Below are 15,661 nucleotides of genomic sequence, written 5' to 3' on the forward strand. Positions count from 1 at the left end.
TTTTTATCTGAAAGAGGAGATATTCTCTCGCACAATGCAATTTAAAAACCTTTGTTAGCAATTTATTTGAGGTTGAGACAAAAAAAAAACAGCTAGATTGACTGGACTAGTATCAAATAATCTAAAAGGGTTGATATGCCGTAAACCAAAATCAAATAAAACCAAACCAATGAGGTTATAATTATATTCAACTTCATGAAAACTGTTGATTTATAAAATTTCACATTGATATATTTGTAATTTTTGAAGATATACTTACAATAATTGAGTTGAGAGAGGGAAACCAGAATCGGGGGGACCCTTTAAAGATGGCGGTCGTTGACCCCTTTCCGCAAGGTCAATTTTGGTAAACTTTTTTTTTATCTGAAAGAGGAGATATTCTTGCCCACAATGCAATTTAAAAACCTTCGTTAGCAATTTGTTTGAGGTTCAGCCACAATTTGCCCATACTTACAAAACTGTTTAAACGTTTTCTTAAGGAGAATAGTTTCCCATCTCCCTGGAAAATTTCATCAGTATGCCCTGTTTTTAAGAATTCAGGTGATCGCTCATCCCCCTCTTAGTACAGGCCAATAAGTCTCCTGTGCGTCATGAGTAAGTTGCTGGAATCTGTGTTAAATACAGAAGTAATCAACCATCTCAACAAAAATAACCTTCTTAGTGACACTCAATATGGTTTCCGTTCTGCTAGATCTACAGCAGATGTGCTTACAGTTATATCTCATAGGATTAGCAAATCTCTCGACGGAGGCAACCTTTCTAGGGCAATTGCTCTTGACATATCTAAGGCCTTTGATAGGGTATGGCATAAAGGTTTACTTCATAAGATCTGTAGCTATGGTATAGCTGGAAATGTCTTCTCAATTATTAAATCATTTCTTTCTGATAGGTTCATAAGAGTAGTAGTCGAGGGGCAAAAATCAGAAGCTCACAGTATCAATGCCGGTGTCCCTCAGGGGTCCATGCTGGGGCCAATTCTTTTCCTGATCTACATTAATGATCTTCCAAATCACATCCTTACATCATTTGTAGACATTTATGCTAACGACACTACCATTTATGGTAGCACATCTAAGACAGTAAATGACCAAGTTCTCTCCAATTCTCACTCCTCTGATCTTGAGCACGTAGTACAATGGGGAAAAGAGTGGCTGGTTACTTTTAATGCATCTAAAACCAAGCTTCTCTCTTTACATCAACATTCTGATCCACATCTGGCATCAATTGAAATGAATGGCTCTCGTCTTGGGGAGGCCTCAAGTTTTGACAAGCTTCTGGGTTTGACCATTACTCCTGATCTTAAATGGAACACGTACATCAAATCTGTTGCCAAGGCCGCTGGAAAAATGGTGGGATCTTTCTATCGATCCTGTAAATATCTCACTGCTGATGCTATTCTCTATCTATATAAGAGCCAGGTACGTTCAAGGATGGAATACTGTTGCCACATCTGGGCAGGAGCTGCTAGAAAGGACTTGTCCTGCCTTGATAGAGTTCAAAATAGACTTCGTAGCCTCGTAGGAGATGTCCTTTTCTCTTCCTTGCAACCTCTATCTCACAGAAGAGATGTTGCGAGTTTGTCTCTGATGTATCGTTATTTTCATGGAAAGTGTTCGACTGAACTTCAATCTATGGTCCCCCCTCGCCAAACTTTCACAAGAAACACTCGTCTAGCTGTAAACACTATCAATAATTCCCGCCACTCTTTATCTGTGCCTAAACCTAAACGTAGATTCCATGAACAAAGCTTCTTTCTTAGAACTGCACGCCTGTGGAATTGTCTTCCATTTTCCTGCTTTCCGGCTGACTACAATATGGTTGTGTTCAAGTCTAACGTAAATAAGTTCTTGATAAGTTATCAAATTTACCAAATTTTCATTACTAATGATTACTATGTTGTCCAATGTCTACTGTATACTCTTTAACCCTTATCCTTGAGTGGCCTCTTGGGCTTGATAAGTGGTGATGCCTATGTAAAAAAAAAAAAAAGTTCTTGATGAACTGTTCCATATAAGTTATCAAATTTACCAAATTTTCATTACTAATGATTACTATATTGTCCAATTTCTACTGTACACTCTTTAACCCTTATCCTTGAGTGGCCTCTTGGCCTTGATAATGTGGTGATACCTATGTAAAAAAAAAAAAAAAATTTTATTATTAGACTGAAAAAAATCGATATAATACCAATAATTGTAAGAACACTAGGAACAATCCCAAATAACTTGAAAAGACGACAAAGAGAAATCAAAATGAACATGAAGACTGAGAATATGCAATGGACGGTAATGCTGGAAATGGCTGAAGTCTTAAGGAAATACACTTCAGCAAAAAACGATACCTGGACATTTAGTAACTACAACAGAAGTGAAACAAAAAGACGCAATCAAGAGAACTGAAATTGCAAAATTGTAAATTGTCTATCCTCCTGCCCCCCCCCAAAAAAAACAAAAAACTGTAGAGTCAGCATGACTGGCATCACACCAAAAAATAGCCAAGGAGGGTCAAGGAGGATGGAAAGACTGAGAAGCACTAACCAAACCTCTACTGGATGAGTGCAAAGAGAATTGAAACCTTGAGGAGGCTTATTACCATCCAAATTCCAGTGAAACCCAATGGCCGTTTCGAATGAGAAATCAATGGTAAATGACTGTTATGATAATGCAAATTCATTTTCAAAAGTTATCAAAAGAGGTAGAAAGTACTGGAAATCAGGGTAGATTGTCACTCAGACTCCAAGGAACACCAAAGAGAAATCTGTGATGATGGCTTGTGTGAAAGCCTCTCAATGTTTGAGAAAGCATATTCGATAGCAAACAGAAAGTATATTCAGAATTAAATTGAGCCACCTAGTGATGCATAATGTCAGGAGATTGGAGAACAGTATGACTTTTTTTTACATTGAAGTCATCACTTATCAAGGCCCAGAGGCCACTCAAGGATAAGGATTAATGTGTGTACAGTAGTCAATGGGATAATATTGTAGTAATTGTTAGTAGTGGAAATTTGGTAAACTGGATTACTTAAGGGGATGCTTCATCAAGAATTTGTTTACATTAGACTTGAAATCAACCAAATTGTAGTGAGGATGAAAGCAGGCAAATGGAAGAGAGTTCCATAGTGCAGTTCTAAGAAAGAAGCTTTGTTCAAGAAATCTACAATTAGGTTTAGGTACAGATGAAGAGTGGAGGAAATTATTGCTAGTGGTTTCAGCTAGACATGTGTTTTTCATGAAAGTTTGGTGAGGGGGGACCTAGATTAGAGCTCAGATGAGTACTTGCTATGAAAATAATGATAAAGCACAGACAGGTTCGCAATGTCTCTTTAGTGAAAACCTGGTTGCAGGGAAGAGGAAAGAGCATCCCCCACTAGGCTACAAAGTCTATTTTGAACTGTCAAGGCAGGATAAGTCTTTCTAGCAGCTCCTGCCAGATATGTATTCCATCATTGGAGCGATAGAAGGATCCCACCATTTTTTCAGCTATGTTGGCAACAGATTTGATGTAAGTGTTCCATTTCAGATCAGGAGTAAAGGTCAAGCCCAGAAGCTTGTCAAAACATGGACCTTCGCCATGATGAGAGCCATTCATTTCAATTGATGCCAGATGGAAATCAGAGCGTTGATGATGTAAGGACAGAAGCTGGGTTTTAGATGCATTAAAAGTAACAAGCCACCTCTTTATCCATTGTACCACGCGCTAAAGATCAGAGGAGAGAGAATCAGAGAGAACTTGGTCATTTACCTCTTTTGATGTTTTGCTATAGATGATAGTGTTGTCAGCTATACCATAGCTGGAAATCTTGCGAAGTAGATTTTTATGCCATACCCTACCAAAAGCCTTCGATATGTCAAGAGCAATTGCAGGTCGATTTGCAACTTTTTTCAGAAAATCAACATGACACTGGTGATGATAGTTGGGATTTGATATGATAAGAACATATACCAAAAATTAGATTCCTATTTTGAACAGAAAATTGAGCATTTAATTTTAAAAATCGTGTAGAAAAATGCTGAAAAATCCTTCATTTTCATCACATTTTTCACAACACTGACTTTGAAATTTCACTATTTTTTATAAAATATTCAATTAAAATTGATATATTTATATGAAATACATAGAAAGAAAAATAAATACATGAATTATGATTTTAATTATGAATCACAACTAGCAAAATATCTCAACTTTTACTGCATTGATTAAACAAAAATTGTAAAAAAAGCTAATTAGCAACTAAGTCTTAAATTTCACATTTCAAAAAGATATGTGGAGATGTATTACACAATATAACAAATTTATGCAAGCTACAGAACCATGCATTTTAATTTTTTATTAGAGGCAATAATATAAACTTATAAATTGTTCTTTATAATTTCCTTTTGAGGAAAATGAAGGTCTAATTTGCTGGCATGATGACTTTGTAATAATATGTCTGTCTTGCTTCCTGCCCATATACAACTTTTGGAGAAAAATCAATCAAATTTGACCAGTGTGTGGCTGCAACATTGATAGCAGTAATTTTTTCATTTTTTTTTTTTTTTTTGAGTTGTTCAATATTTTTGGAAAAAACAACACACAAAAAAAAAAAAAAATTATTTGAAAACACTTATTTTTTTATATTTTTGCGATGTAATATGAATAAAACTAACTATTGTTTGGGTAAATTAAGAAAACTAATAAAATTTAATGGATAAATATTTATTTTTTTATTTTATATTTACCTAATGCTCTCTTCTCTCACATCCAATTCATCTGAGTTTATCATTGATATTATATTTTCCAGAAGTAGTGCAAAAGCACTATATCTTGAACTGTTTAAAACAGTAATTTGGATTTCAGTTAACTGTTTTGTTCTCTGAATCATATTAAAATGTACTGTTGTTGGTTAAAAAAAATATTGTCGGTTTTGATCTCAAACCAACTAACTGCATACAGTTGGATGATAAATTTGACCAAAATGTTTAATTTATCATAGTGTTTGAGAACTCTAGTCCATAAAGACATTAATCTTGTGGCTTATGTTAGCCATCTTCCTTGATTCAAGGGCCCAATTTTCTAAGTTAACTTCTCCACAAGAAATGCCAACAGCATACTCAAAAAGTAGTCTCTGGTCTTCACACTTAAATTATTTGTTTCTTCTGCTGTCAGATAATGATGATCGGGAGGGACACTAATTTTTTAGAATTCTACTTGAGGCAAATCTTGATAATTATTGATACAAAGTTTCCCCAATGAACCAGTAAATGTTGTTAGGCTTTTTGTTGTTCTATCAATTAATTTAAAAATTGCTGTAAATGGCAGTTCTTCTAGTGGGACCTGAAAATTGGAAAATTTGCATGTTTAATAATAGAGCAAGATTACATAATAAATACCAATATATTATTTTATTTTCCACAAAAAAGGAACATAATTGCAGGTGAATCTATAGAATTAATTTTGGGTCCTTTTTAGGAGGTCAAGTGCAGATTATGTGCCTTGTTTGACAATTTTCTGTCTTGCACTTTACTGCAAAGTCATCACATCTCAAGACAGTTTACAGCTACAAGGAGATATATCAAACAGTCTGTCTAGCTGTTCCTTCATTCTTTTCACTTTGATTGCTGCAAGAGATTTCCTGTTAATCTGTTTGGCCCTCTCATAGCAAAATATATTGACCTTCTGTCCTAATGTTACCTTAACAAGGGCAATTGTGGATTGACTGGTTGCCGAATACTAATTATTTCCTTGGCAATTAACTTAGAAATCTCACTATTTTTTAAGTGGGGATAACTGTTTTCGAGGAAATAACTAAACTGGATGACTTGTCATGAAGTTGGGGGTGCTGTTTCATCCAAATGACAAGGTGGACCAGCAAATTTTGTGAACCACGGGTTAAAGCTGAACACCGTGCTTTTACTGACATTCTAATCTGAAAAGTAAAATAAATAAATGGATTATAACTGAAGGAAACTGTATGAGGCTATCTTCCAGTTTCATACGTAAAAAAATAAGTGCTAGTTATAAGAAATAATGAAATCTTTGTAGAGTTGAATTAGATGTATTGAAGAGAGAGGATCAAACCAAATCAGAGGCATAATAGTGTTTAGTTTAGACATTTTTAGCAGATTTTAGCTCCTCCTTCGATAACATGAATTTATCCATAAAGAGATTCATTCTTGCTGTAGCTGTGCCAGTGTTTAGAGTTTGAAAACCAGTGCTTGTGCATCTATGTTACTATGCTATTTTTAATAGTATTTTCAAGTTAAATTTGATTTTTATGAAATTTTTGTTTATTAAATTGTTAGGTGAAAGTACAGAATAGTTACAATACAACCTCCTTCCCATATTAAGAATGGCTTTCTAAATAACAAAGTTATTTTAGCACAATATCATAGATGCACACATAACGAAAAACCTTTAAAGGAGTTTCCTTATTTACTTGTATTAATCTTTGTGGGTTATCTGATTTTAAAACTATAATTTTAGAAGAAAAACACTGCTTAAAAACAATTACTCCCTAAAAATAAAAGAAATTAAAATTTGACACTAATTTTCTGCAAAGTATTTTTTATTAAGTAGAAAAACTTGAAAATTTACGTGGTTATGTTTCGTAAAGAATGTGTAGAATAAAATTGTATGGACTATTTTTTTTTTTTTTTAATATAAAACTGGAGTATTACCATATTTTAATTAAAAATTTCAAATAGAATTTGATGTGAAATATTAGGTTGGTGCAAAAATAATGTTTTTGACATTCATTTGAACGTCAAAAAATGACAGTGTTTTTGTGTCAACCTAATAGAAAAAAAAATTAAAAAAGATAAAACAAATATGTTTAAATTCACTGCAGATACGTGAAATATAATAATATATATTTTAAACAAGTCTTTTTCATTTTTCCTTTCGAAATAATTAAGCCTAAATCGTAATGTTTTCAAATTAAATAATAAACAAACGTTAATTTTCAATATCAATAACGTGCGTGTTTTGCGACGGTGAAATCTAAAATGTTTCCACTCCAAAAATGTTCCTGAAATGAAAAAGGGAACTTTGGTTATTATTATTTAAAAAACATAATTTTGCCTTACAGTTAATATTTATTTTATTAATGCATTGTCCTCATTTAAAAACATAGTTTAAAAATTATTCTAAATAATGATTCTATTTTCTTAACAGTACGAATTGTTTTGATGATGGGACGTTCTTGACAATTCACCAAAAAACTTTTAATCACTTCAATTTTTCAACTTTTAAAGTTAAGCAAAGATAACGATTTTGAGAAAAATATTTTGTGTAGGTCTTTTCTATGTCAACCCCCAACTATCATCACCACTGCCTCACCGGGGTTCCAAAATCGACCTACCCTATTACTCTAGAAAGGAAGCCTTTGTCAAGAGATTCTGCTGTAGATCTAGAAGAACCGGAAACCATATTGTATGTCACTAAGAAGGTTATTTTTGCTGAGGTTGTTGACTACTTCTCTATTTAACACAGACTCCAGCAACATACTCATGATGCACAAGAGACTTATTGGTCTATACTGAGAGAAAGATGATCGATCACCTGAATTTTTAAATACAGGGCCTACTGATGAGGTTTTCCAGAGTGTTGGGAAGCAATTCTCCTTAAGACAATGATTAAACAGCTTTGTAAGTATGAGAGCTAGTTCTGGTTTAAGCTTTTTCAGCACTATAATTGGAATACAGTCAGAGCCAGTTGTTTTACTGGAATGAAGGTTTTTGATTTTGGCAATATCATGCACAGATATTTGTACACTCATGAACAAAAAAAATGGGCCAGGAAAGAAATTTACAATTTATTGCACAAAAAGCTGCATTACACAAAATGCAATTAAATAATAAATGAAAATGAGTAAAAAATATAAAGAGCAAGATATTTACTTTAATAAAAACTTAGTATGGAATGGAATTGCCCTTAGATCTTTTTAAAAGATCAATTCTTTTTATCATGCTCTCAACCAACTTGGAGCACTGTGAAGAGGAGATGTTATTCCATTCTCTTTGTACTGCTTCCCATAATTTTTCTTTGTTGGAAAAAGTTTTTCTAACTAATGCACGAGATATTATAGCCCAAATATTTTCCATTGGGTTTAAATGTGGGCTTTGGCCAGGCCAAAACATCACATCAATTGAATTATCAGTAAGCCACTTCTTTGTGACTTTTGCTGTGTGTGCAAGGGCATTATCATGTTGAAAAATAATGTCATTGTTCATTTCTAACTTCTGGATGCTTGGTAATAGACCTCTTTCTGATATTTGAATGTATTCTTTGGCATTAATTGACGCATCACATCTGATAATTTCCCCAACTCCTGCAGCAGAAAAGGTCCCCCATACCATTATTCCTCCGTTTCCATGTTTTACTGTGGTTTTTATGCAATTCGGTGAAAATCTTTCTCCGGATCTTCAGATGCAACGTTCGGGGGCATCACTGGCAAGGCAAAATCTTGATTCGTCCGACCAGAAAACGTTTCTAAACCAATCTGCATCTTTCGTACCATAACATGATGCAAATGTCTTTCTGTCGCTGATGTTCTTCTTAGTTAACAAAGTTAACTTGTCTGATGCTGATGAGATTGCCTCAAGTCCATTGATGATGGTTGGGATAGAGCACGCACTTTTGTTCAGGATCCTGTTTATTATTTGCTAAAACTGGTGGGAACCAAGCCACTGCTCAGCTACTTTGGACTTAACGGACTGAGCATACAACTCTCTTGCATTCTTTATTACTCTTTTACAGTGGTTACTGGCAGTCCTAGAAGCAGCTTTAGTCTCAGTACATTTATTATGTTGGAAGCAATGGAAAAAGTGATTTCTGTGCGCAATGGTAGCAGCACATTCCGAAGAGAACAACAGGTGGCTGTTAGGTTTTATTGGAATTATTTTGAGGGTATGCAGTGATCTATACATACAATTAACCATTCTGTCATGTCTGATACTACAGAGGACACATTCTTTTTAAAGATGGAATGCACAGGTAGATTTGATATAAATGTACAGAAGCTATCCCAGTCAGCCATAGAGTATCGATATACAGTACGATGGGGAGGTATGTCTGAGGAATTATTACATTTCATTTTTATCTTAACTGATACAACCGAGTGGTCGGAAGATCCCAGTGATGACAGAACGGAAGATGAACATAGTTCAGGGCAAGTTGTGAGAAAAAGATCTAGGAGACTTGCATACTGACACTCAGCATCAGGCACACGGGTGGGTTCTTGAACAATCTGAGTGAGGTCATAAGCAACAGAGGAATGGTGAGAGAACCTCCTCTCATCATCTGACTTGTTTGAGTAGGTGAACATTGAAAAAAAGGCCATCTTTAATGTAGGAACATATTCCATGCCCATGGAATCTGGACGGTCAGATTTGGATAGAGTATCCTTTAATTACAAATTTATCTAAGGAAACAGTCCGTCTAGACATTCCATGTAATAACATGGAATGTCTAGACTGACTATTCCCCTAGGGGGGAAAAAATCGACCATCTTCAGGAGAAAGGAAGCTACAAGTAAAGACAAGTGAATTTCTAAATGGAATAAATCACTATATCTTTCATGTGCATGGTTCAGTAGGTGTCAGTGAGGATTAGTATAAATTTAAAGAGACAAAATATACAAAAAAAAAAAAAAAGAATAAACCTTATTGCTTGAGAAAAAAATAAAAAAAATTAATTCCTGTAAAGAAAAGGGAAAGAAAATACTTACGAAAAATTACATCCTAAACTTGTGGGTATTTGAAAATGAACATTTTTCTTCAGGGTTGTTCTGAAATGATTTTGTTTGATGTTCTTTTTCAGCAGAACAGAGTAAAATGCTGCAGAAGGCATTTTATCGATAGGGATGGTGAGGGATGTAAATAAACGCAATGTTACATGTTTAATAGCGATACATTGACATATGCTGCAGACAACAGATTTGCAATGGGAAGACATTTAGCCAAGAGAAAAAAACATCGAAGAAATTGGCTTGGAAATAAGGTCTTCTTATATACAAAGGTTCATGCTGAGATCCTACAAATATTTAAATAACAGACACCATGAATACAGTTTTTTATGTCCACTGATGAAACAGTCCACCATTCTTGAGTGGTCTTGTTGTGTGGCCTGCCACAAATGGCAGCAATTTCTATATATAGCAAAATGGAAATAGGTGCAGTTTTGTTGCTGTTTGTCAGATAGATCTCCAAGCTTTAAGCTGAAGAACTATTTGTATGTTAGACTAGAGTTGTTTGCTTTGGTCAGGCTCTGGGTAGAGTCAGAAATGTATGTGAACTGGTCAGTTGTTTTGTGTTCAGTTAGAAGTAACTGCTTAGTATTCTCATAACTTGACAAAAATATAATTATTTAAAAAATGAAAACTTAGTATAATTGTGAACCATTACAAAGGTGAAGGGGAAGGACTAAATTACAGTTAATGAGAGTGTCAGATATGTATCTTGAGACAAATGCAAGAGAACTATCTTGAGAAAACTGTATTTTGCTTTTTTAGATCAAGAGAAAGCTTTTAACAGAATGCTAAGAGTGGTTATTTAGTGGGCTTTGCATAAATGAGTTGTTAGTGAAGGTTGTTCAAGCAATGTACAGTAGTGCTCAAGCTGTGTTAGAATTAACAGCAGATTTAGTGACAGCTTTAATGTTAAAAGGTTACATCAGGATTCTGTACTAAGTCTGTTGCTTTTCATTTGTGTCTTAGAAATATTATCCAGAGAGTCTTGTATTGGAAAGAGACATGGTTGTATTGTTGGAAAGTTCCTCTATTCAGTTTGTGAAAAAAAGTCAGGTACATTTCAATTTTTTATGGTACTTGAAAAAATTAGGTATACAAGAAATATAATAGAATTACTGGTGGGCTAAGATAGGATAACCAGTTTATGTGTAAGTGTAAGATAACTGAAATGGATGAGAATTTGGATGTGGACAAAGTATATCTGGATGACAAAGTTATTAAGGTTGTCAATAAGTTTTGTTACCGTATTGCTACCATTAGAGTCTAGCAGGTGCTAGTGTGATTGCAAGAATTAGGAGTGGATGGAGAATTTTAGCCATTACTAACTGACTGAGTGTTACCACTGTCACCTAAAGGAAAAGTATATCAGACATGAGTATGCAGTGTGATGATGTACAGAAGTGAAACTTGATCAATAAAGGCTGAGAACATTTGTTGCATGGAAAGAAATGATATGAGAAAGATACAATAGATGTATAATATGAGTCTTAAAGATAGACTTAGATCTGATGATCTCAGATAAAGATGAATTCTAAACAGCATAGTGAGATATGCGCAGAACTTGAATGATATGGCCATTTTAAAAGAATAGATGAGAGTTCTTGGATTCTACTGACCCAAAAAACAGCTTAAAACAGTTAAGCTAGCAAATTAAGTTCATAAGAGAAAATCTAGGAAAACATGGGAGGAAGTGATAAAAATGAACCTGAGATAAAGGGGGATAAAGATCTGTCCAGAGATAGGTTTGTTTAAAAGTGAATTTCTTAAAGCCATCCAACATATGCCAGCCTGTTAAACTGAATGATGCTGATAAGGCATAGCAATTTTGCACAACTCATAAAAACTTTTATCTAAGAGCATCAATAGGTTAACGTGTTGAATAATAGCTCTTAATTCAAGTGGCAATAGTTTTAAAAGGTAACTTACGTTGTAGAGGCATCATTGGTGACAACACATACATTGTGCTCCTTGTTCAAATATTTGCATACATCATGAATGATTAATGTCTTTCCTGAACCTGGAGGTCCAAAAATACCCACAGTGAAAGCTCTCTGTACAAATATACAATGAAATCAATTTCTTAAATGAATATTATTATACAATTAAATAAGAAAAAAATTACAAACCAATTACAAAGTACAAATTGTAATTCTTTAAGTGAATAACTATAAGCTGGAGTTCTATACCTGCTGCTGCTCTACTTCCTCTTTTATTCTTGCTGCCTGCCTCCTCTGCATCTAAAGTTGAATACTTTTAAGTTGTAATGTAAAAACATAGTTTCACCATTCTCAGGACACAGCCTGTTCTCTGTTGGTTCATACACATTACCACCTGTACTAAAGAGCCTCTCTTTCCACTGATGAAGGTGGTGCGCTTAAATATTTTGAAGTCAGTTTACTCAGTAGTGGTAAGATCTCTTGTGTCTTCCTCCACCAGTGAAATGGATCATCACCTCTTGCGATGAAGTTGTAAAGTTACATAATGATCAAGTTCTTTTGTGCACTTAACATAAGGGATTTACTCCTTTTGAATTTAGATTGTGATTCTTGCATTTCTGTTGTAGTTGCAATCTCCAGGTTTAACTTAGCCTTGATCTGCTCTAAGTTTTGATTTGTTACTGCAGGCTTATTTGAAGGTAATTCATCAAACAGGCTTGAAAGAGATACAGTTTTACTTTCTGAAGCAAAATGTAGTAGGCAAAAAAAAAAAAAAATCAGGAACACAGATAGGAAATAGTATCGCCCACCTCTAGAAGAGAGGGGTTTCTTGTCTGTAATAACCGTGGAGAAAGAAGACAAAAAAAAAAAACAGAAAGAAAAAAAAACTCACTTTTCGCAGACACGTGGTTCGTCACAAAGCACAATCCAATCGTCAGAACCACTTACACACAATCTGCAGGACGCCCCCTGACTGCTTTCCAGTGACCTGCCTTTATAGCGGCTGGGAATTATGTATTTGCATAATCGCGTGAGAGCAGACAGATTCTATGATAATTGCATGGAGTAAATGCTAATAAAAACCCATGGACGCCATCTTGGAACTCTCTCTTCCGCTCAGACCGAAACACAACAGACGTATCCGAGGTAAGCTCTATATTTCCCCTTATTTCGGTTATTGCTAATTCTGCTACCCCCCCCCCCCCCCCCCGATCTCATGATCACAAACGAGGCAGGGGGGCAGTCGTCTTTGTTGGGTACTTCTTTGAAGAACCGGAGGCAGCACTTCCTCCTTGCCATCATCCTCATTACCACCGTTATTGCCACCAGTCTGTTCCATAGGCGGTGTTTCACAATCAGGGCAGCGGGGCAGTATCTGTCTTTGTCGGGTACTCCTTCGTAAAGGCAAGACGGGTGGTCCCTCCTCCGCTTCTTCAGTATGCGCTTATATGGCTCAAAATCGTCTCAGTCGTCCTGCATCATACTCTCTGTCCTTTCAGAAGACATTGTACTGTCTGAGTATTTCTCTTCCTCCGATGTAACAACATAATGGCGAGGGCGCAGATCTTTCATGTGGCGAGGCACACCGTCCACCAAAATCGATTGAGGGCTGATTACCTTGGTCACCTCACCCTTGCCGAACCTCGTGGTACATCGATTTTGCGGTCTTTTGACCCACACACAGTCTCCAACCTGGTAAGAGCTGTTCTTGGGACAGTTGCGAGATTAGTCTGCTTTACTCAAACTTCATATCGATAAATCGTGTTGGCAGGTGCAGTGAAGGGTGATGTGTCGTCTCTTGGTGCCATGTTATACCAGTAGACAGCCTCCTGTATGGGACAGCATATTCTAGCCGCTATTCGTTTCACTGTACGGTGACATCGCTCCGCTATGCCACTCCCAGCTGGAGCATATGCACAATGGAATCGCAAGTGAACTCCCCATTTATATACAAATGCTTGACACGCGTTGCTGCAGAAAGCCATTTCATTGTCTAAAAGGATTTCATGCGGCGAGCCATGCTCGAGGAACACTGCCTCCAACTGATGAATCACGCTTGCTGAGTCCTGCCTTGCCAATTTCTTACAAATGGAGAAACGCGATGGGCCACAGTCTGTTAGAGTTAAAAAGTGGAAGTGCCATAATGCGTGATATTCATTCCAATTCTCTGCCAATTCTCGTTAACTTCCAGCTTTCCCTTTTCCCACCTGACTGGCGCTGGGTCAATGGACTGACATTCCTCACATTTCTGTATGACCGTTTTAAAGGTTGCTTTTGTCGTGGTTGGGCAACTTCTCCTGACAAAGTATGTAGTGCGTCGCACCCCCGGATGTCCTCTACCTTTGTGAATAGCCTTTGACTCGTTTTTCTTTTTCATGATTTGACTCATCCAGCTCGTTTTTCTTTTTCATTGCCTCAAACCACCGCTGTGGTACTCGTGTCAATCGGTCAGCGATGTTTCGTGCTGATGGAACCAGCGTCACATCCACTGTCAACCTGTGCTCTTTCATGAGCTCCTTGAGAGTGTTTAGTCGCCTCCTAATAAGCATCTCGCTGCATACTCGCGCCTTTCCAGTTAGCGTGCCCGAGACCCAATGGTATACAGAGACAGAATCTGTCTTTATAAGTAGCATCTTGCTCTGCCACTGAAGAGCCAAATTGATGCCTTTCAATACGGCATCCAGTTCGGCTAAGTTGATATGTTGAGAATCATCTTTAGGTCGCAGCCAACATGCATCTTTCAACACAGTTTCACGCATCTCCAAGGCTGCACCAATTGCTAGGGAGCTAGCATCGATCCATACTCTTTGCCGTCCACACACCAATTTCCCTGGGCCGGATCATTCTGCTGCGCAGATTCTAAGGTTTCGAACATCATACGATGCAGTACGGTGTCCCTTGCTTCATCATCCCAGTCCTTCGTTACTGAACTTACTCTCTTTCTGAGTATTCCACAAGCCACTCGAAGCCAACCGCACACCGGAAAGTGCCCGACAAGTCGACCACACAAGGAAAACATTGTTCGTCGTGTAACAAGGCTGGGAGCCTATGAAATTGCATTTCCTCGCTTCCACCGCAGTTCACCGTGTTCCATCCTGACCGGCAATCCCAGAACCCGTGCACCGTCTTTCAACCGCTCCGGGTTTTTGCACTCCAAACCGAACTGCGCTAGGTGTTCTCTTACACGGGTTGCGGGCACCACGTCTTCATTGACAAAAATGTCATCAATGTAAGCAGATGCTGCGCGGCTTACAACTTCTTCCTGAGATAATACTTCGCTGACAATTGCTCTCATTATCAGGAGGGGCCACATTCAAACCAAACCCCAGACAGGTCAAACAGTATTTTTTCCCAATGATTTCGACAGTCTGGTATGGTCACAGTGTCTCATGAACCCGGACTTGTAGGTATGCTCTCCTGAGGTCCAGTAGAGACAGGTTAGCACCTTTTTTTCTCCATTCGCGCTCTTAGCCGCACAAACATCTGCGTTGGCTGTAAACGTGTCTACGTAATGATTTAGCTCCCGGTAGTCTATCACCGGGTTCACTTTGGCTTTGTTCTGCTGTATCACAGCCATCAGGGGAATTAGGCCTGGGGGGGGGGTCCCAATTTATTCTCTGGGTACGGCACGAACCAACCATTATCTATCCAGGTGCGGAGCTCCTGCGTGTATTCTTCACAGATATCTGCCGGTACTGGGTATTCTGACACTCGATTGTGTAGTCTTTTTGGGGGGTGGTCCTCAGACCACTTCCACGATGTGGTCCACGTTCAGTTTTGATGGTCAAAGGTGGCAGTGAAATCCGGTTCATTAATAGAAATGGCTGCGCATTTAATATTTTTCCTGCTGCCAATCCGCACTGATCCTGTAGGCTTGACAACAACACCTCCCAGAGCTTTTATGGCATCGATCCCTAGAAGTAAGTCAAACCTCAGCGGTTTGCCACGCACCACCAACACATCGATTCTGGCAGACACACCTTCATCAGTGGACA

At 37.2% G+C, this 15,661-nt stretch overlaps 1 protein-coding gene across 1 annotated transcript in view; it reads right to left on the reverse strand.

Moving 5' to 3' along the window:
• Positions 1-15,661, reverse strand: part of LOC145269103 (uncharacterized) — a 223,163-nt gene that overhangs the window by 106,093 nt on the left and 101,409 nt on the right. Inside the window, exon 3 of the mRNA XM_080124697.1 lies at positions 11,656-11,780. Coding sequence (XP_079980823.1) covers positions 11,656-11,780 — 125 coding nt within the window. The remainder of the gene's footprint in view (positions 1-11,655; positions 11,781-15,661) is intronic.

The sequence above is a fragment of the Euprymna scolopes genome, chromosome 4, assembly GCF_053919585.1.
Source record: "Euprymna scolopes isolate OS-2025 chromosome 4, ASM5391958v1, whole genome shotgun sequence".
Taxonomy (NCBI): domain Eukaryota; kingdom Metazoa; phylum Mollusca; class Cephalopoda; order Sepiida; family Sepiolidae; genus Euprymna; species Euprymna scolopes.